This window comes from Biomphalaria glabrata, chromosome 6 (genome assembly GCF_947242115.1).
Source record: "Biomphalaria glabrata chromosome 6, xgBioGlab47.1, whole genome shotgun sequence".
Classification (NCBI taxonomy): domain Eukaryota; kingdom Metazoa; phylum Mollusca; class Gastropoda; family Planorbidae; genus Biomphalaria; species Biomphalaria glabrata.
Window position 1 is genome coordinate 29,658,502 of NC_074716.1, and position 23,456 is coordinate 29,681,957.

General features: G+C 39.6%; 1 protein-coding gene across 3 annotated transcripts in view; it reads left to right on the forward strand.

The window, feature by feature from the left end:
- The window catches only part of LOC106077633 (single-minded homolog 1-like), a 98,341-nt gene that overhangs the window by 55,637 nt on the left and 19,248 nt on the right, over positions 1 to 23,456 (forward strand). For all 3 annotated transcript variants that reach the window (XR_008778530.1, XM_013238380.2, XM_013238373.2), the window contains exons 5-8: positions 18,076 to 18,152; positions 21,613 to 21,702; positions 22,720 to 22,828; positions 23,014 to 23,099. Coding sequence is in view for 2 of the 3 variants with exons in the window: in XM_013238380.2 (XP_013093834.2) it covers positions 18,076 to 18,152; positions 21,613 to 21,702; positions 22,720 to 22,828; positions 23,014 to 23,099 (362 nt within the window). In the remaining variant the exon portion in view is untranslated. The remainder of the gene's footprint in view (positions 1 to 18,075; positions 18,153 to 21,612; positions 21,703 to 22,719; positions 22,829 to 23,013; positions 23,100 to 23,456) is intronic.

The following is a 23,456-nucleotide window of genomic DNA, read 5'->3' on the forward strand; positions in this document are numbered from 1 at the left end:
CCCAGGCAGGTAAAAAGGCAGGTATCAAAATTTACAGAAAGAACATCAGAATTAAATTCGATGAAAGACAAATGACAAAGAAGAATGGAGAAAGAAAGTTGAAAGATCCTATGTGGTGCCCCAGCGGCCCAGCAATCCAAAGGATAGGTGAAAGTGAATGCGAAGTTAAATGTGAACCTGGCCTAACTGATGTCTTATAATGAATATCTAATTGCTTTATAAATGGTCAATCTCTAATTCCTCAAAAACAAACAAATGTATTTCGCATAGTGAAAATAAAATATTAAAATTTTTCCTTTAGTTAAGTGTTCAGGAACTACATTGTAACCTTCCAATTCACGCGATAATATAAAAAATTACTTATTAATTGTTGTTGTAAATTATGTCCAACTTATATGCATACTAAATAGATATTTTCTCTTTAAGAAAAAAGTAAACATTTTTTCGTGTAATTGTAGTAGTTAGTATGACAGAAATTACTTAACTTTGACAAAAAAAAAAATCAAAAATATTTGGCATGAATGCGTTGGAGATATCGCAAATAGCAGTCTTCGCCACTAAAGAGCCTCCAATGTTTGTTACTATTAATAGTGAGTAGTTGTAAAAGTGGTGTATTTTTATTTTAAATAATGCTTGCATAAATGATTTAAAAAATAAGATTTTTGCTTTTAGAAAAGAAAAAAAGTAGCCGTTGCATCAGAACTTTGAATGGACTAAAATATTATGATGTCGGATTTTCACTATCTTTTCTAGTTTACGAGATAAAAAGGGACGGACAGACGGACGGACAGACATTTCACACAAAACTAATAGATCTAGCGTCTTTTTCCCTATCGGGGGCGCTAAAAATGGAACAATTTTCACCTTAATCTATCCGTAAGTCTGTTGGACCGTTGGTGCACCAGACGAGATTCGTCGACCGTCTTTCTCCACTCCTCTCTGTATTTTGCCTTTGCAGGCACGTCTATTCTTTTATTTTGTCCTCCCATCGCTTTCTTTGTCTGCCTCTTCTATTTCCTTGTACTGTTCCCTGAAGGAAGGTCATTGCGAGCCCCAAAGACCTTGTAATATGGCCATAGTGTTTTAATTTGATTTTTTTTTTACAGTAGTTAGCAAGTCATTGTGGGGTCTGGACAGCCATTGGAACGCTTTTACCACGCCCCTGTTTTATTATAGAACCATGCCGAGATTTTCAAGAATATCATTTGCCATCTAATCTCCAACAAGAGAGCCATGCACTTTTATGCTGATATATTAAGATATATTTATTTCGCATATTTTACGGTGCACTTGTCAAAAAGCAACTTACAGACAACGTTGGTATGTGGAATTGTGCCACTTAGCATTTGCCTTTGTAGAGAACTGATAGTGAGGGTGAGACACATCTGTCCGACATTTGACACATGACTGTCGTAAATGACAGTCCATTCGAATTATCGGGTTTTCCCACAAGCAGACCTGTACATTAAGCCGTGGCTTGCAAGAATGCGGGTATTCCCCATCGTCTCCCGCACATCCCCCCCCCCCACACACACACAACTATACACATTTGTACATTCCAGTTTGTTACTTGAAATATTTGTGTTCGTTTTGAACCCCACAGAACTGGGGAAACAAACCAAACGTCCAAAGGAGGTCCCACACTAAAAAAAAAAAGAAAAAAATGGATTAGGAAATGTTTGTTTTGAATTTCTAAGAAAAGATAACATTGAAAGAAAGATGAAATTATTTTAAAAATATTATTTGACTTTCTGATCTCTGCGTCTGCATTAGGAAGTGTGAGCGTGCGTGCGTGTGTGTGTGTGTTACGGTGGAAACAAACGACTGGATTGGGTTGATTTGCCGAAAGGGAAATAAGCAGATTTTTTTTTCTTTTCCCGCGCTCGTACTAATTGTTTGCTGTTGATCAAGTACGCGTGCGCAAAAATGGCTGCCTGTGGCTAGTTCCGTAATGAGCGTTGGTAGCTGGTCAGTACTTGGACGTAGCCACTCATATGGAAGTAGTGGGTGGTCATTAATTGAGAAAGAGAAAGGGTAAGAGAGAGAGAGAGAGAGAAGAAATATATTTAAAAAGAGAAAACAACCACCCCTAAGATAAGTTTGAAGTCAGAACTATGTAATGCACACTGTATGTCTCAAGTCAGGAAGTTGATAAGCTTGTTGTGTATTCATGGCTGTGTTCATTTTTTTTTAATCTACTGCTTTAAACTTGTTTATAGTGACTGGATTTATCGCTACATCATTAACACTGTTTCCTCGTTTGTATATCATGTAAAGAAGAAGAACAGATAGAATGCTTTTAAAAAAGCTTATTGTAAGTGTAGTTGTATCCATTAGTTTGGATCAGTCATGTAAGTAAATGTGTAATAGATCTAGACCAACGATAATAAATCTGTGTGAATCGAAATATTTTGACCAATTGTTTTTGTTTAGCGCTATTTCATGCTTTTAGCTTTCTCAATGCGCTAAAATCCTATCACTTGTCTGCACCAGTTGGGAAAGTATCTGAAAGTATCTGGAGGTATCTGTCAATGTTACCGTGATCGCTTTTTAAATGCATAAAAAAAATGAATTATTGAATTCTAGCTCAAAGCTCAAGCCTCCTCAACTTATACCCCCCCTCATCTGTCTGTCAAGTACTATTGTTTTCCTATTAATTTATTAACGTATTGGTTAATTTAAAAAATGATTCTTGTTTTGTCAGGTACAGAAAATAATTGTGCAAAATTTCAACTTGATCCGAGATTGGGTGTAGGAGATATAACGTGTAGAAACCTTTTACCAGACAGACAGACAGGCAGACAGAGTTGATATAAGCATTGTAATAAACATCGTTATCATCGATAAGTAGTTAACATATTACGTAAGATGTCTGCAAGAGGTTACTGAATCAAGTATCTGCACACATTCTAGAAACATGCTAAAAGACGGCGACGGACTTTGAGTGACACACTGACAGAGCGTGAGGCACTGATAATGGCACACTGTGACACACTGACAGCAACGCTGACTGAATGTGACGCATCGACTTGTAGAGTCACAGTTACTGTGACACACTGACAGACTGTGTAACACTGATAGATTGAATGAATGTGACACAATGATAGTCTGTAACACACTGACATACTGTGTCACACTGATAGATTGATTGAATGTGACACAATGATAGTCTGTGACACACTGACAGACTGTGTCCCACTGATAGATTGAATGAATGTGACACAATGATAGTCTGTGACACACTGACAGACTGTGTCACACTGATAGATTGAATGAATGTGACACACTGACAGACTGTGTCCCACTGATAGATTGACTGAATGTGACACAATGATAGTCTGTGACACACTGACATACTGTGTCACGCTGATAGGTTGACTGAATGTGACACAATGATAGTCTGTGACACACTGACAGACTGTGTCCCACTGATAGATCGACTGAATGTGACACAATGATAGTCTGTGACACACTGACATACTTTGTCACGCTGATAGGTTGACTGAATGTGACACAATGATAGTCTGTGACACACTGTGTCACGCTGATAGATTGACTTCTTGAGATATCTTGATTTTTACTTTTTCAAGTACCCATTAAAACATGTGCCATTCACTGCGCCTTCTGTTCATGACATAACGATGCCAAAAGGAAAAAGTCTCAAATGGAATTTTTTTTTCCCCAACCATCAACCTTCCCCTTAACTCCACCCTTAGCTCCATCCCACTCCCCTCCCCAATTGTTCGGACACCCTGCCGTACGGGGGACTCCCCCGGCGCGCACGTCAAAGCTTTACGCGGCCTCGCTGTCTTGTCCCTGTTTGTCTTAGCATTAGATACAGGCTGTCGTCGGCCTCAGGGTCTCACCAAACGGGGAGGCTTCAAGAAACTCAACGAGCGCTCGGGAGAGTTAGCTCCCACTTGGTAAAAGGGAACAGGGCAAAAAAAAAAATGTGCCTCTTTCTCTTATTCCACAGCGAAGTTTACTTTTCTCTATCCGTTATGTTGACTAGGCTGCAGTTGGAGATGATTGAAAAAGTTCACCTTTTTTTTTTTACCCAACTGAAACCTTTTGTTTACTCGAGACTCCCCCACCCCGGTCCCGTCATTCCCGGTCACCCAGCGCCACCACTCTACCCCCTTTCTTCTTTACCTTGGAGCTCTCATTCACCTACTAGCCCCCACCTCCCCCTCCCATTCTATTATACTGTTGATTCGTTGTGTGTCTGGTCCATCTCTCAGTTCTCTTTGAGACGTACACAGTTATTTGTAGAGGTTAGAGTTTCATGCTTGCTCCTAAAACAAGGTGAGATAATACATTTTGAAACAAGGTTATCCTTCCTTGAAACAAGGTTATCCTTCCCTGAAAAAAAAAAATAAAAAAAAATCATATATCATATTATTGTTTTGACCCCTAGGTAGAAATTAGTGACTGTAAGTTAAAGATTCGAAAATAAAAGGAATAATATTTAATGTTAAATCTGAGCGTGTTTTCTTTTTTCTATACTGAAAGCCAACGAATTTATTGCTTTATTTACAAATGATAAAGAACTGGAAATTTCTTTTTTTTTATCTATTTTTCATACATGCAAAATATAGTAGGCCTAAGTAGTTAATTATCGAATTTTTAATGTTTTATGGTCGATATTATTCCTTTCCATGTGTTCATTTGAAAGGAAACAATATTATGTTCCATCACTTGCTGTAACCAAACCAGTTTTTGCCAGAATCTTTTATATCCTTCAAGAGAAAGTCCTGCACCCCTCCCCCCATTTTTGGCCCGTGAATCATATGAACACAGCACTTTTGCATTTATCCCCGCACCATTTCACAATTTAGCTTTTTTTGCTCAAAGGATAAAAATAGCGAAAAATCACAAATCTGTAATAACAATTTTCATCCACTGAAATGAGAAGGATTGTTTTTTTCCGCCATTACACAGTCTTACACTATGGAAACATCTGTCACTCTGCTGAGTGGAAAGAATCTTGAAACAAGTTTCTTCCTTTACCTGTCTCCATAGTTCCAAGCGAGATTTCGTTATTTGGCCATAGGTTAGTGAGATTCACACAAAATATGATAAACAGAAGAAATGACAATAAGAATAGCAATAGTTTCATTTCTCTTCACTTCCAAATGTCCGAAAAGGTTGAGCTAAATCCCTTTTAGGAGACTTTGACCCGGGAAAGGATTTTATCCCGTGTTAGGGATGGGAAGTTGGCACTTCGCCAACTTCACGGTCATTAGGCCCCTAACAACAAAGTGATCACTTATTCACACCCATCTTTCATGAGATACAGCTTCTTGAGCCAACGTCATATGTTAGTCCTACTATGCGAAGGCCGGAGACCGAGCCTACTGTGGTACTCTTCTTGTTCCCATAATGTAACGAAGCTAACCGAGGGAGAAAATATCCACATGTCAAATGGTCCCCGCTGGAGAACGGTGCAACGGATGGGACTGGGTTAGCAAGCCTTTCTTCCATCTTCACCACGTGCAAGTACACTCGCTAGAACAAGCAGACGAGTGGTAGCTTATTAGAGGCTGTTACCTCTCGTTCTAGCCTTTCCAATTCCCCGGGAGAACGTTTCCACGGAGTCGTTACGCTAGGGCCACGGGAACTGGAATCCTGCGATCATCACTCAGAAATTCGACCGAAATAGATCAAACCCCCCCCCCCAATTTTGTTATGAGTTAATTACTATGTTTCATCACTAAGTTTCATCCCTCGATATCCATTGTCTTGGTAAAAGATCGCACAGCGGTGCTAATGTTTTCATAAACGTGTTGACATCATGTTAAAAGCATAGAGCTATCTGACAACAAGAAGGCCGATCACAAGAATATTTGTATTAGTTGTTTACATTGCTACATATCTTCATATATTTGTATTAGTTGTATACATTGCTACATATCTTCATATATTTGTATTAGTTGTATACATTGCTACATATCTTCATATATTTGTATTAGTTGTATACATTGCTACATATCTTCATATATTTGTATTAGTTGTATACATTGCTACATATCTTCATATATTTGTATTAGTTGTATACATTGCTACATATCTTCATATATTTGTATTAGTTGTATACATTGCTACATATCTTCATATATTTGTATTAGTTGTATACATTGCTACATATCTTCATATATTTGTATTAGTTGTATACATTGCTACATATCTTCATATATTTGTATTAGTTGTATACATTGCTACATATCTTCATGGTCAATTCCATGTTCATTGTGATGTTTCAGGGGTTTTGGATTTTAAATTATTAGTCATTACACTTTAGTCTGAGCGTGGCTACCTAGTCATTACACTTTAGTCTGAGCGTGGCTGCCTAGTCATTACACATTAGTCTGAGCGTGGCTGCCTAGTCATTACACTTTAGTCTGAGCGTGGCTGCCTAGTCATTACACTTTAGTCTGAGCGTGGCTGCCTAGTCATTACACTTTAGTCTGAGCGTGGCTACCTAGTCATTACACTTTAGTCTGAGCATGGCTGCCTAGTCATTACATTTAGTCTGAGAGTGGCTACCTAGTAATTACACTTTAGTCTGCGCGTAGCTGCCTAGTCATTACACTTTAGTCTGAGCGTGGCTGCCTAGTCATTACACATTAGTCTGAGCGTGGCTGCCTAGTCATTACACTTTAGTCTGAGCGTGGCTGCCTAGTCATTACACTTTAGTCTGAGCGTGGCTGCCTAGTCATTACACTTTAGTCTGAGTGTGGCTGCCTAGTCATTACACTTTAGTCTGAGCGTGGCTGCCTAGTCAGTACACTTTAGTTTGATCGTGGCTGCCTAGTCATTACACTTTAGTTTGATCGTGGCTGCCTAGTCATTACACTTTAGTTTGATCGTGGCTGCCTAGTCATTACACTTTAGTTTGATCGTGGCTGCATAGTCATTACACTTTAGTTTGATCGTGGCTGCCTAGTCATTACACTTTAGTTTGATCGTGGCTGACTAGTCATTACACTTTAGTCTAAGTGTGGCTGCCTAGTCATTACACTTTAGTTTGAGTGTGGCTGCCTAGTCATTACACTTTAGTTTGAGTGTGGCTGCCTAGTCATTACACTTTAGTCTGAGTGTGGCTGCCTAGTCAGTACACTTTAGTCTGAGTGTGGCTGCCTAGTCATTACATTTTAGTCTGAGTGTGGCTGCCTAGTCATTACACTTTAGTTTGAGCGTGGCTGCCTAGTCATTACACTTTAGTCTAAGTGTGGCTGCCTAGTCAGTACACTTTAGTTTGATCGTGGCTGCCTAGTCATTACACTTTAGTTTGATCGTGGCTGCCTAGTCATTACGCTTTAGTTTGATCGTGGCTGCATAGTCATTAAACTTTAGTTTGATCGTGGCTGCCTAGTCATTACACTATAGTTTGATCGTGGCTGCCTAGTCATTACACTTTAGTCTAAGTGTAGCTGCCTAGTCATTACACTTTAGTTTGATCGTGGCTGCCTAGTCATTACACTTTAGTCTAAGTGTGGCTGCCTAGTCATTACACTTTAGTTTGATCGTGGCTGCCTAGTCATTACACTTTAGTTTGAGTGTGGCTGCCTAGTCATTACACTTTAGTCTGAGCGTGGCTGCCTAGTCATTACACTTTAGTTTGAGCGTGGCTGCCTAGTCATTACACTTTAGTTTGATCGTGGCTGCCTAGTCATTACACTTTAGTTTGAGTGTGGCTGCCTAGTCATTACACTTTAGTCTGAGCGTGGCTGCCTAGTCATTACACTTTAGTTTGAGCGTGGCTGCCTAGTCATTACACTTTAGTCTGAGCGTGGCTGCCTAGTCATTACACTTTAGTCTGAGCGTGGCTGCCTAGTCATTACACTTTAGTTTGAGCGTGGCTGCCTAGTCATTACATTTTAGTCTGAGCGTGGCTGCCTAGTCATTACATTTTAGTTTGAGCGTGGCTGCCTAGTCATTACACTTTAGTCTGAGTGTGGCTGCCTAGTCATTACACTTTAGTCTGAGCGTGGCTGCCTAGTCATTACACTTTAGTCTGAACGTGGCTGACTAGTCATTACACTTTAGTCTGAGCGTGGCTGCCTAGTCATTACACTTTAGTCTGAGCGTGGCTGCCTAGTCATTACACTTTAGTCTGAGCGTGGCTGCCTAGTCATTACACTTTAGTCTGAGCGTGGCTGCCTAGTCATTACACTTTAGTCTGAGTGTGGCTGCCTAGTCATTACACTTTAGTTTGAGCGTGGCTGCCTAGTCAGTACACTTTAGTCTAAGTGTGGCTGCCTAGTCATTACACTTTAGTTTGAGCGTGGCTGCCTAGTCATTACACTTTAGTTTGAGTGTGGCTGCCTAGTCAGTACACTTTAGTCTGAGTGTGGCTGTCTAGTCAGTACACTTTAGTCTGAGTGTGGCTGCCTAGTCATTACATTTTAGTCTGAGTGTGGCTGCCTAGTCATTACACTTTAGTTTGAGCGTGGCTGCCTAGTCATTACACTTTAGTCTAAGTGTGGCTGCCTAGTCAGTACACTTTAGTTTGATCGTAGCTGCCTAGTCATTACACTTTAGTTTGATCGTGGCTGCCTAGTCATTACACTTTAGTCTAAGTGTAGCTGCCTAGTCATTACACTTTAGTTTGATCGTGGCTGCCTAGTCATTACACTTTAGTCTAAGTGTAGCTGCCTAGTCATTACACTTTAGTTTGATCGTGGCTGCCTAGTCATTACACTTTAGTCTATGTGTGGCTGCCTAGTCATTACACTTTAGTTTGATCGTGGCTGCCTAGTCATTACACTTTAGTCTAAGTGTGGCTGCCTAGTCATTACACTTTAGTTTGAGTGTAGCTGCCTAGTCATTACACTTTAGTTTGATCGTGGCTGCCTAGTCATTACACTTTAGTCTGAGCGTGGCTGCCTAGTCATTACACTTTAGTTTGAGCGTGGCTGCCTAGTCATTACACTTTAGTTTGAGCGTGGCTGCCTAGTCATTACACTTTAGTCTGAGCGTGGCTGCCTAGTCATTACACTTTAGTTTGAGCGTGGCTGCCTAGTCATTACACTTTAGTCTGAGCGTGGCTGCCTAGTCATTACACTTTAGTCTGAGCGTGGCTGACTAGTCATTACATTTTAGTCTAAGCGTGGCTGCCTAGTCATTACACTTTAGTCTGAGCGTGGCTGCCTAATCATTACATTTTAGTCTAAGTGTGGCTGCCTAGTCATTACACTTTAGTCTGAGTGTGGCTGCCTAGTCATTACACTTTAGTCTGAGCGTGGCTGCCTAGTCATTACACTTTAGTCTGAGTGTGGCTGCCTAGTCATTACACTTTAGTCTAAGCGTGGCTGCCTAGTCATTACACTTTAGTCTGAGTGTGGCTGCCTAGTCATTACACTTTAGTTTGAGCGTGGCTGCCTAGTCATTACACTTAAGTCTGAGTGTGGCTGCCAAGTCATTACACTTTAGTCTGAGCGTGGCTGCCTAATCATTACATTTTAGTCTAAGTGTGGCTGCCTAGTCATTACACTTTAGTCTGAGTGTGGCTGTCTAGTCAGTACACTTTAGTCTGAGCGTGGCTGCCTAGTCATTACATTTTAGTCTGAGCGTGGCTGCCTAGTCAGTACACTTTAGTCTGAGTGTGGCTGCCTAGTCATTACATTTTAGTCTGAGTCTGGCTGCCTAGTCATTACACTTTAGTTTGAGCGTGGCTGCCTAGTCATTACACTTTAGTCTAAGTGTGGCTGCCTAGTCAGTACACTTTAGTTTGATCGTGGCTGCCTAGTCATTACACTTTAGTTTGATCGTGGCTGCCTAGTCATTACACTTTAGTCTAAGTGTAGCTGCCTAGTCATTACACTTTAGTTTGATCGTGGCTGCCTAGTCATTACACTTTAGTCTAAGTGTAGCTGCCTAGTCATTACACTTTAGTTTGATCGTGGCTGCCTAGTCATTACACTTTAGTCTAAGTGTGGCTGCCTAGTCATTACACTTTAGTTTGATCGTGGCTGCCTAGTCATTACACTTTAGTCTAAGTGTGGCTGCCTAGTCATTACACTTTAGTTTGAGTGTAGCTGCCTAGTCATTACACTTTAGTTTGATCGTGGCTGCCTAGTCATTACACTTTAGTTTAAGTGTGGCTGCCTAGTCATTACACTTTAGTCTGAGCGTGGCTGCCTAGTCATTACACTTTAGTTTGAGCGTGGCTGCCTAGTCATTACACTTTAGTTTGAGCGTGGCTGCCTAGTCATTACACTTTAGTCTGAGCGTGGCTGCCTAGTCATTACACTTTAGTTTGAGCGTGGCTGCCTAGTCATTACACTTTAGTCTGAGCGTGGCTGCCTAGTCATTACACTTTAGTCTGAGCGTGGCTGCCTAGTCATTACATTTTAGTCTAAGCGTGGCTGCCTAGTCATTACACTTTAGTCTGAGCGTGGCTGCCTAATCATTACATTTTAGTCTAAGTGTGGCTGCCTAGTCATTACACTTTAGTCTGAGTGTGGCTGCCTAGTCATTACACTTTAGTCTGAGCGTGGCTGCCTAGTCATTACACTTTAGTCTGAGTGTGGCTGCCTAGTCATTACACTTTAGTTTAAGCGTGGCTGCCTAGTCATTACACTTTAGTCTGAGTGTGGCTGCCTAGTCATTACACTTTAGTTTGAGCGTGGCTGCCTAGTCATTACACTTAAGTCTAGGTGTGGCTGCCAAGTCATTACACTTTAGTCTGAGCGTGGCTGCCTAATCATTACATTTTAGTCTAAGTGTGGCTGCCTAGTCATTACACTTTAGTCTGAGTGTGGCTGCCTAGTCATTACACTTTAGTCTGAGCGTGGCTGCCTAGTCATTACACTTTAGTCTGAGCGTGGCTGCCTAGTCATTACACTTTAGTTTGAGCGTGGCTGCCTAGTCATTACACTTTAGTCTGAGCGTGGCTGCCTAGTCATTACACTTTAGTCTGAGCGTGGCTGCCTAGTCATTACATTTTAGTCTAAGCGTGGCTGCCTAGTCATTACACTTTAGTCTGAGCGTGGCTGCCTAATCATTACATTTTAGTCTAAGTGTGGCTGCCTAGTCATTACACTTTAGTCTGAGCGTGGCTGCCTAATCATTACATTTTAGTCTAAGTGTGGCTGCCTAGTCATTACACTTTAGTCTGAGTGTGGCTGCCTAGTCATTACACTTTAGTCTGAGCGTGGCTTCCTAGTCATTACACTTTAGTCTGAGTGTGGCTGCCTAGTCATTACACTTTAGTCTAAGCGTGGCTGCCTAGTCATTACACTTTAGTCTGAGCGTGGCTGCCTAGTCATTACACTTTAGTTTGAGCGTGGCTGCCTAGTCATTACACTTTAGTTTGAGCGTGGCTGCCTAGTCATTACACTTTAGTTTGAGCGTGGCTGCCTAGTCATTACACTTTAGTTTGAGCGTGGCTGCCTAGTCATTACACTTTAGTTTGAGCGTGGCTGCCTAGTCATTACACTTTAGTCTGAGTGTGGCTGCCAAGTCATTACACTTTAGTCTGAGCGTGGCTGCCTAGTCATTACACTTTAGTCTGAGCGTGGCTGCCTAGTCATTACACTTTAGTCTGAGTGTGGCTGCCTAGTCATTACACTTTAGTCTGAGCGTGGCTGCCTAGTCATTACACTTTAGTCTGAGTGTGGCTGCCTAGTCATTACACTTTAGTCTAAGCGTGGCTGCCTAGTCATTACACTTTAGTCTGAGTGTGGCTGCCTAGTCATTACACTTTAGTTTGAGCGTGGCTGCCTAGTCATTACACTTTAGTCTGAGTGTGGCTGCCAAGTCATTACACTTTAGTCTGAGCGTGGCTGCCTAATCATTACATTTTAGTCTAAGTGTGGCTGCCTAGTCATTACAATTTAGTCTGAGTGTGGCTGCCTAGTCATTACACTTTAGTCTGAGCGTGGCTGCCTAGTCATTACACTTTAGTCTGAGTGTGGCTGCCTAGTCATTACACTTTAGTCTAAGCGTGGCTGCCTAGTCATTACACTTTAGTCTGAGCGTGGCTGCCTAGTCATTACACTTTAGTTTGAGCGTGGCTGCCTAGTCATTACACTTTAGTTTGAGCGTGGCTGCCTAGTCATTACACTTTAGTTTGAGCGTGGCTGCCTAGTCATTACACTTTAGTTTGAGCGTGGCTTCCTAGTCATTACACTTTAGTTTGAGCGTGGCTGCCTAGTCATTACACTTTAGTCTGAGCGTGGCTGCCTAATCATTACATTTTAGTCTAAGTGTGGCTGCCTAGTCATTACACTTTAGTCTGAGTGTGGCTGCCTAGTCATTACACTTTAGTCTGAGCGTGGCTGCCTAGTCATTACACTTTAGTCTGAGTGTGGCTGCCTAGTCATTACACTTTAGTCTAAGCGTGGCTGCCTAGTCATTACACTTTAGTCTGAGTGTGGCTGCCTAGTCATTACACTTTAGTTTGAGCGTGGCTGCCTAGTCATTACACTTTAGTCTGAGTGTGGCTGCCAAGTCATTACACTTTAGTCTGAGCGTGGCTGCCTAGTCATTACACTTTAGTCTGAGCGTGGCTGCCTAGTCATTACACTTTAGTTTGAGCGTGGCTGCCTAGTCATTACACTTTAGTTTGAGCGTGGCTGCCTAGTCATTACACTTTAGTTTGAGCGTGGCTGCCTAGTCATTACACTTTAGTCTGAGTGTGGCTGCCAAGTCATTACACTTTAGTCTGAGCGTGGCTGCCTAGTCATTACACTTTAGTCTGAGCGTGGCTGCCTAGTCATTACACTTTAGTTTGAGCGTGGCTGCCTAGTCATTACACTTTAGTTTGAGCGTGGCTGCCTAGTCATTACACTTTAGTTTGAGCGTGGCTGCCTAGTCATTACACTTTAGTTTGAGCGTGGCTGCCTAGTCATTACACTTTAGTTTGAGCGTGGCTGCCTAAACATTTTGTATGTGCTCTGGACTGTAGTCACGATGTACTCGGCAGGATTGGCTTTAGGTTATTGGAGGCTCTTGGCTTGAAGTGAATAGTTTGGGCCCAATATGAAATAGAAAAACAAATAATTAGGACCAAAAATAACAATGAATTAATAGCCTTCATACGTCTCAAAACAAATAAGTTTAATTGATATAACGCAGGTAGCAGGAATGTGTTTCATGAATTTCTGATTCCCAGACTAGAAATAATGTTTTAATATTTCACCCAGAGGAAGAAACTGTGGTCTTCTAACAAGTGGACCTCAACATTCGTGACTAAACTTTCAACCATAGCAGAGACATATAAGAGCTAAGCTAGTAGACATAGAACCATAGCAGAGACATATAAGAGCTAAGCTAGTAGACATATAACCATAGCAGAGACATATAAGAGCTAAGCTAGTAGACATAGAACCATAGCAGAGACATATAAGAGCTAAGCTAGTAGACATAGAACCATAGCAGAGACATATAAGAGCTAAGCTAGTAGACATAGAACCATAGCAGAGACATATAAGAGCTAAGCTAGTAGACATAGAACCATAGCAGAGACATATAAGAGCTAAGCTAGTAGACATAGAACCATAGCAGAGACATATAAGAGCTAAGCTAGTAGACATAGAACCATAGCAGAGACATATAAGAGCTAAGCTAGTAGACATAGAACCATAGCAGAAACATATAAGAGCTAAGCTAGTAGACATAGAACCATAGCATTCTTCTGTGCGAGGCCCCCATCAATCGGATCCTTAGGCGGCTGTTTAGTTTGTCTATGCCTAAAGCCGGCCCTGTTGTCAGGTTCAAACCCTGACCGCCGCCATCCGCTACCGTCGAACAGTAGGTTAGGGTTGGGCACAATAATCTTCATTGATAATAGAACGTGTGAAACGTGGAGATCAAGTGAAATAACTTTTGAAATGTCAAGAACGAATTCCGCTAAAATACTCTTACTATTTGTAAGCGACCTTTATAATTTGAATTTCAAATCATTAGATTAGATTTTTCAATTCACTTATTCTGTACACACACATACACACGCACATACACACACACACACAAGACATTCATATTTATTTATAATTTAATGCATTGCTTGTCTTTCCCTTGCTATATCCCGAAGTCCCCCATTCTCAGTTCACTTCCGGTTTCACGACTCGCGGGAAGACGTATGATCATTTTTTTTTATTCGCACTGCGGGGACGTCTCCGAGCGTCAGAAGGTAGAACAATGGATGCGCGGGTTCAGATCTCTCCTTGTGCAAACATCACAGAAGGTAAGATGATACCCCTAAGCGAAGGCTACTCGACCAGTGAGCGCTTTTTTTTTTTTTTTTTTTGTCATCGGTCCGGGGTCTGAGCAAATATGGAGTAATTTACAGTGTTGGCGCTGTGACCCTGTCCTCTTTCACTCCCTTGTGCTCCCTCAACCCCCTTTTGAGTTCTCCCCCCCCCCCACCTTAAACTTTCCAGGTCTCATCCCAACCCAGTTGGGAAAAAAAATCTTCTTATGTTTGCATCTAGTCCCGTGTCCTAAGTCCTCAGCGCTGTTTTAATTCCAACTATCCCCCTCCCGCCCTCCTGGGTCCCTTAGAATCTTACGACGATCTCGTCCAGGCTGGGAGAGTAACACTAGACTATTGCATAAGTGAGTGATAAATGGAACAGTACACAGTTCCATCAAATTAGTCCTGTCGGTATAGGCTTTGAAGTGTCCCTGGATGGTGCCCCTTTACAATAACAGCGATGGAGGGGTGCAGAACATTTATGGTAACCGACTTTCATTTTAATAATCACTTTCCTTTTTTAGCGGCCCCCGAAAGGGGAATAGAGCTATTAGTTTTGTGTGGTCCGTCCGTCCCGTTTAAATCTCGTAAACTAGAAAAGATAGTGGAAATCGGACATCATGATATTTTAGTCCATTCAAAGTTCTGATGCAATAGCATTTTTTTTTCTGAAAGCGAAAAATTTAATTTTTTAAATCAACAATGCAAGCAGTTTTTTTTCATAAAAATACACCATTTTAACAACTATTCACTATTAATAGTAACAATCGTAGTAGGCTATTTAGTAACGGATATCGCATATTACCATATTTGAAACATATTTATGAAAACCGATTTAGATTTCTTGTTAAAATTTTTTTTATTACAAATGTATTGCTTAGTTACGTAAGTTCTGTCATATTAATTACTACATTTACACAAAAAAAAAGTTCACTTTTTTAAAAGATAAAAAATATATCTAATATGCATATAAGTGGAACATAATTTAAAACAACAATTAATAAGAAGTTATAAGTAATAAGCGCTACGGTACAACCCTGAGACACATTGATGTATAGAATAACCTCAATGTACATGAATACCGTAGGATTTTTTTGTTTTCTTGAGGCTTTGAATATCAGATTGACTGTTTACAGAACAATTAGATCAATTAGGTAATCATTATATGACATCAGTTAGAACAGGTTCACATCAAACTTCACTTTCGCCTATCCCTGTTGGGGCACCACACAAGATCGGTCAACCTTCTTTCTCTATTCTTCTCTATCATTTGCCTTTGTTAGAATTTCATTTTGATATTCTTTCTGAAAATATTGAAACCTGTCTTTTTACCTGCCTGGGGGGACCATTGCAGGGGCCGATTTTGTGTTTGTGTTTGTGTCTTTGTAACCTTGTTTTTTATTCTATACATATAATCTATATTATTAATGTCTTAACTGGAATAATTAGTTCAAAACCAGTAACTCATCCTCGCTTTATGTGAAAATTAAACCTATTTAAAAATAAATATAACGTCTTGGTGAAAGAGGGAGAATAGCCATTGCGACCTATAAAGAGAATGGATTATACACAAACTGCTATCTAATACAATAAACATATAGTAAAAACAAAGGACGTTTGGGCCACGAGGCCTTCATGGGGTAAAAAAAAAACAATAATAAATCTGTGCAATTAGAAATATTTTTACCATTTGTCTTTGTTGAGTGCAATGTCATGCTTGCAGCTTTCTCAATTCTCTTTGATCCTATCACTTGTCTGGACCAGTTGGGAAATTGGGGAGGGGGGTGGAAAGGGAGATCAGGGTGAATTTTCCCCTAATTGGTTGCTTTTTAAAAGCATTTATAAAGGAGGGGGGGATGACATGAACTCGAACTCATGGCTAAAGCCCTCTCAAGCCGGCATACTAACCACTCTGCCCCTGAGGTGCTTATGAAAATAGATGATTGTATAATTATCTATTGTTTGTTTCAAACTTCTTTAAAATCGGCGACTTATATAATTCAGCTTATATCCACCATTCTGTCAAGTACAATTTCTTTCCTTTGTTCGAAATACGAAAACAAAATAATCAATTACCAATAGTTATTGGGATTTTTTTTTTATTCTTGTGTTGTCTGTGTTGTCAGGTAAAAGAAATAATTGTGCAAAATTTCAGCTTGATCTGAGATTGGGTGTCGGAGAAATAATGTGCTCAAACGTTTTACCAAACAGAAAGACTGAGTGAATTAATATAAGCTTTGTAACAAAAAACAACAACAAGTGATTAATATTGCTCTTTATAGGTTTTCCAATGCATATGTTTATTATAATATCATTCAGCCCTGCTTCAGAAAATATTGTAATTAGGCCTACGACCTAAACAGGTATTTTTTATTTTCTTCCATAGGAATGTGTCGGTTGTTTAGTGATAGTGTTCCACTTTAAAAAAGCTTTGCTATTTAATCTTATAACACCTTTCTGAAGTAGGCTACAATTAATTTAGGCAACAGGATTGAATTCCCTTATAGATACATATTATCCAGTGACACTCTGGCATTTCATCTATTAACTTCCCACCTCTAAAACCTAGTGCTTTAGTAACAATGCTCTGTAGGTAACATTTCCATCTGAATAGATGTACATTTATGTGCCTTGTATTTTCTTTACTTCTCCGAGCTCGAGATCTCTATAATTAACATGGAAACAAGGGAGTGAATCTGTTACCCACCTTTTGTTAATGTGTCGAGTAATAGAACCCTCCTTCCCCGCCCCCCCCCCCCCATCCTCCCGCTGCCTGTTTTCTATTATCAGCTCAACTCAACTCTGTAAAGAACGTGTGTAGGGAGGCAAAAGGAGACACTGAAGGAGGTGGGAGGTGCAGGTGATAAGAGACTAATTTCCAAACCTCGCCTGTTCATTTGATGGCCCATTTCTCACACCCCTCTTGGAGAAATTCGTCGAGAAGAGCAAAGATTGGTCATTAATTGTAATTCGATCCACAGCGGGGGATCAAACAAGGGCCCTCACGACCCCGTGCCAGACTCCGCCACACCTATACAGTAAATAAGGTGACTTCACTCCCTCCTCCCCCCTCCCTAAGCCGTTAGTTTCACCTTGAATGCTCCTAGACGTTGATAAGATAATACCAAACGATAATTAAGGGGAAGCTGATGGGGGAGGGGGGAGGGGGAGGAAATGGGAAGAAAACTCTTTGATCCAACCCGCTTTGAATGAGAGCAATTCTTTGGTGAGAACTCTTTATCTTTCTGAGACAAATGTCGTTACATCATGGAATCAAAAGACCAAAACCAAAGAACGACGGATTATTATGAAACGATAATCTCCCCTCACCATTTGTTACACAATATTCAATTGTTTTACTACTGGTGGACCTCGTGTTGATCTTTCCAATTACAAAACTTAAACAAAAAATTATTTTGACGATGTATGTACGTTCAAGCAATAGGTGTGAGCTAAACTATTTGAACACACACTCAGCCATACACACGTTCATCACATAAGCATTTATTTAATGACGTCAGTCTTCATACTTTACGTATTACCAATCTATCACGAGGCATATGAAGAATAATCATTCAGCTCTGTCAATGGATAACACTGGACTTTCGCACCTAGGATTTAAACAAATTGGACAATCATTTATAGTTGTCTAACCATCAATGATTGTAGGTAATAAGCTCAATTTAGGATATCATGGTTCAACAAAAGAATAAACCAACGGGAAATAATTTTGGGCTGGGTGACACCATAAGCTGACCTCACAAGGTGACACCCTTCCTAGTGTCTCCACTGCTAGTCTTTTTTTTTTAACTTTTTAATTGTCCCGTGTTTGTATTCTGTTTAATTATGTGTTTGTGTTTCTCTTTTCTCAGGTCTTGGTGACGCCTGGGGACAGAGACAGCCACCAAAGACACCTTTAGAGAAGGAGCTTGGCTCTCACCTGTTGCAGGTAAGACTAACCACGACAGCTTGTTGACGGGATTTATTCTTTCGCACTCACTCTAGTTGTTTCCTCTATCCCAGCCTACCTCCTTCCCTACTGTGGTGAAATTGTTGATATTTGTTTATGTTTGTGTAACGTGGTGAGAATGTGTTCATAACATTGATTTAGTGTGCTATTGTCTATCTTTCGTCAGTTTATGTGCAGTTCTGGCTTGATGAAGCCTTGTATTAGGTTTCTCTGCTATTCTATCTTAATTCTTATCACACCTAATCTCTCTCTCTCTCTTCTCTCTATTTTAAACTATACAGCCAACGTTGTCAAAGACGCCTTTGAGATCTACTTTCTGTGATAACAGAAATCTTAAATGGAGTTTGAACGTGTTGGTGATTTGGTTATTAGAGATAGAGACATCTTTAGTATAAATAATTAATTGAAGAGTTTCACTAAAAACTAAATAATGTCAAGGACACAAGATTGAACTTTAATGCCGCCAACCAAAACAAAAAACAAACTACAAAGAGTTTTACAATATTTGATAGGCCTACTGGCGTGCTAAAGATATTTGATAGGCCTACTGGCGTGCTAAAGATATTTGATAGGCCTACTGGCGTGCTAAAGATATTTGATAGGCCTACTGCCGTGCTAAAGATATTTGATAGGCCTACTGCCGTGCTAAAGATATTTGATATGCGTACTGCCGTGCTAAAGATATTTGATAGGCGTACTGCCGTGCTAAAAATATTTGATAGGCCTACTGCCGTGCTAAAGATATTTGATAGGCCTACTGCCGTGCTAAAGATATTTGATAGGCCTACTGCCGTGCTAAAGATATTTGATAGGCCTACTGGCGCGCTAAAGATATTTGATAGGCCTACTGTCGTGCTAAAGATATTTGATAGGCCTACTGCCGTGCTAAAGATATTTTATAGGCCTACTGTCGTGCTAAAGATATTTGATAGGCCTACTGGCGTGCTAAAGATATTTGATAGGCCTACTGCCGTGCTAAAGATATTTGATAGGCCTACTGCCGTGCTAAAGATATTTGATAGGCCTACTGCCGTGCTAAAGATATTTGATAGGCCTACTGCCGTGCTAAAGATATTTGATAGGCCTACTGCCGTGCTAAAGATATTTGATAGGCCTTTTGCCGCTTCTTTAAGTCTGTACACTGGATACACTAAAAAAAAACTTTGCTATTTATGGATCTGTCGCCATGTCTACAAATGTCCACTATGACTTGTCGTTCCTTTGTGTGCATGTAGACATCTACCCTGTTGTGAGAATGTGCTCGCTTTACCTTTATGTTTTCTGTACTGTGTTGCCTCCTCCAGTCTATGAGAGCCACACGAGGTGGGCATACGCTTTGGTTCAATGTCTATACGAACTAGATGGATGTATGGTTTAACGTAATTTAGTGACAGTTATTTTTTTGTTTGTTATTGCGTTTGTTTGTCCCTAAAATCCCCCAATGTAAGTACTTCAATATTAAGTTCATTGTTGGAATTAAAGTGAAGAAACCAGACAAGTTCTAGAATCCAATCATGGAGATGAAGAAGTGATGTGAAGAGGCAGAACTAATAGAAGCGCTCAGAAAGAAAGTGAATTAAAACACAAAGGGGGAAAAGAAAAGGGAGGAAATGAGAAAGGAGGGCTAATTCAAAGATAGAAAAAAAACATTTGGCCAATAGGATGGTTGTATTCATCCGCCAATGAAGTCACTAAAAACCTATCGTAAGTAGTACCCGATTATTCGTCTGGTGAATATAAATGGAGAATAAAAAATGACGATGACAATAACTTTGCTACAAAGACAGGCAATAACATTAGGGACATAGACAGTCAATAACATTAGGGACATAGACAGGCAATAACATTAGGGACATAGACAGTCAATAACATTAGGGACATAGACAGTCAATAACATTAGGGACATAGACAGTCAATAACATTAGGGACATAGACAGGCAATAACATTAGGGACATAGACAGGCAATAACATTAGGGACATAGACAGGCAATAACATTAGGGACATAGACAGTCAATAACATTAGGGACATAGACAGGCAATAACATTAGGGACATAGACAGGCAATAACATTAGGCACAAATTAACTCTAAACCCTAATGGTTTTTAGAATCAGGTCAACCGTATTTTTTAAACTAATAGTTGATGTTTTCTTTAGAAGCGTTGATATTAACACTCGAACTGTAATGTTGGTCAGGAGAAAAAAAAAGTCTGTATTCTATTGTCAGAGTGTTTGTATATGTGTAATAGGTGTGTGTGTGAAAGAGAGGGAGTGGCGTATTTTAGCGTATCAGTTGAAATTTTTGACCCCCCCCCCTTTTTTTTTTCTTCGAAGAAATCGGAACGAATTTGGCTTGGAGAGTTTGTGTATGCTAATTTTAGCATCAACCACCGGTCTTGATGTCCAGTCACGTTCGTTGAAGAGACGGTTTGGTCCAGATAAAGCGACAACCTGACGCACTTGATTTCTGTTTTTTTTTGGTGTGTCTGTCTCCTCATTCCTTTAATCTCTCTCTCTCTCACTCTTTCTTTCTCTCTCTCTCGTCTCTTTTATATTTTAAATAAAGAAAGTTCTGGAAGAGTAGAAGTTTACATAGGTCTCTCTATTCCTGCATGTTAATGAATGACTTAAACTCTGCCAAGTCGTTGGTATTCCTGGCTGATTCAGGCAACCCATTTCATGCGCTAATAGCACTAGAGAAGAAGAAGTATTTGGATAGATTTGTACTAATATATAAGTACATTGCCGTGTCTGTATCCATGTGTCTCTCTGAGTAGTTTATACGTTTTTGTTTTAACTTGAAAATTATGGCTTAGTGTCTTATGTATAAATGCAACTTTACTTTTGAGTCTTCTATACTGAAGGCTTTCTAAATTTAATGATTTTACTTAAGGTGTTACTCTAGGTAAAGGTGAATATTCGTTTGTTCTTTTAATCAAATAGCCTTACAAGGATAAACATTAAATCTTAGTAGATCTGCCGTGCATCCTCGAAAACACATATTTAACTATTGCTAATTGGTTAGCGGATTGTCATTCGAATTATTTATTTTGATTGAAAATATCCTCATTTGGCAGGGAACAAAATGAAACGCATTCCTTGTCCTCGTATCCTAAGACTGCCCTAGATGGACTCGTTTACTGGGTTGCATAACTTATAAAATGCTTAGCCACTCTCGAATCTACAAGATAAATTTTGAATAGAATCTTCCGGTATAGATTTATCTAAAAGAGTTAATTCTGGAACACATTTAATGCATGGCGTCATGATTATTTGTGTCCACTGACGTCACCTGTTCACAAGTAGGTCTCTTGTCAATCTCTGTGACGATGGTACACCGAAAGCTGCAATTATATAGTCTAGATACAAGAACAATGTTTGAAAAGACTGGACATTGAAGTTCAATACTATGACAAATGCAATTCTTTGTCTTTCTCAGACTTTGGATGGATTCATCTTCGTCGTCGCCCCTGATGGTAAAATAATGTACATCTCCGAGACCGCCTCTGTTCACTTGGGATTGTCACAGGTTTGTTAACTAAATGACTAAATGACAAACTGAACTGTTTCATCTTAGATAATAGCACACTGCACTGACTATGATATCGTTCATCTTTTTCTTTTTTTTTAATCAATGATCATATTAGATTTGCATGATATAATTATGTTTTTTTCAAGATTAATCTTGCTGCTAAATGAATACTGTGAAGATATGCTTATTTTAAAAGTTAATTTGAAGTACATTGTTTATTTCACTTAATATTGGTCTATAATGCTTTACCGTCATATGAAGGAGCATCATATTTAACAGCTCAACTCCTTAATGGTTTCAACTCACTTGAAGACATAGCAGAAGTCGAACTCGTAACAAAATCTGGTCACGTGGCAGAAATTATAAAAAAAATGAAAGGGGTTAGTTATTTTGCTGAACCTAAAAATTACTCAAACATTGATCGTAGAAATAGATTGTCCTCTAGCTGAATATCTTGGACCTTCATTTTTAGCTTTTGCGATTTATGGGGAATGATAATGTAAAACTCTTCTGCTCTAATGACCTACTGTTGACGTGGGTGTCACGTGGTCAGCACAACGATCAACTTCCTTTACTTCTCCAAAAGTATGTTAGATATCCATTAGAGTTGGGTGTCCTCAAAATCCCAAATTCAGAGGCCAAGCGCTTTACCAATCGACCACCGCGCACCTCATTTTAAAATACGTTGATCTTAGCTGAGTGTCCAGTCATGTCTCCAACTCGTCCGAGTCTAAAGCACATTTGGTAGATCGAATAAAACAAGTGGCTAACAAGAAGCGGGTTCATGTTTGAGTATCGAAATAAGCACACAAACACACACACACACATATACATTGTCGTGACACTAGTTCAGGAAATTTCCAATGAAAATTTTTTTTGGGGAGGGGGGGGGTTCTCAGAACTATTTTAACAACTCAAAACTTTTTTTTTCTTTCTAAAAGTGGTTTTGAGATTTTATTATTTATTAATTTACGTATAGATGAGCTGAGTAATGTCCACTTTGTTTTGACCCAGGTTGAGTTGACCGGTGGGAGTATCTATGAATATATCCACCCTGCTGACCACGATGAGATGACTGCACTGCTGACAGTCCATCATCCTTATCACACCCACATACTGCAAGGTCAGTTCTGGAAGTTAATGTCTGTGGCCTTGTAGGACGAATAGAATTGATTCACACTTTTTTTTTTAATTCACACCCAATTCTTTTATTATAAAATTTGAACTCACGACTACATCATTGACAGAAGTCTATGTCTAGGTCTTAGTTTTTTTTTTAAAGTTTGTGACTTTCATTTGTTTAAACAGATGTAGAAATTGAAAGATCATTTTTCTTGAGAATGAAATGTGTACTGGCTAAACGAAATGCTGGACTGACGTCAGGAGGCTATAAGGTACGAAATAAATCATATCAAACATTTTGAACAAGAATAAACTTGAAACAGTCAAATATTTTATTCGTTTTTATTCAATTAAATTTCTAACATTTAATGGCATATTTCATTTGCAATAGCAAACATTATTCCGATATTTCTAAATAAAGAATCAAAATGATTGTAAAATTAATAGGGTTTGTTGCTGAACATAAAAATTATATATGTGTCAGACGCGAAAAGCCCAATTTTCAGAAAAAAAAAATTACAAAAGTCATTTCTCTATAGAAGAAGTTACGAAGGCTATATAAAATACAATTACAGACCTATATATACTACAATAAATATAGGTTTTTGATTGCTAGTTACGATTTATTT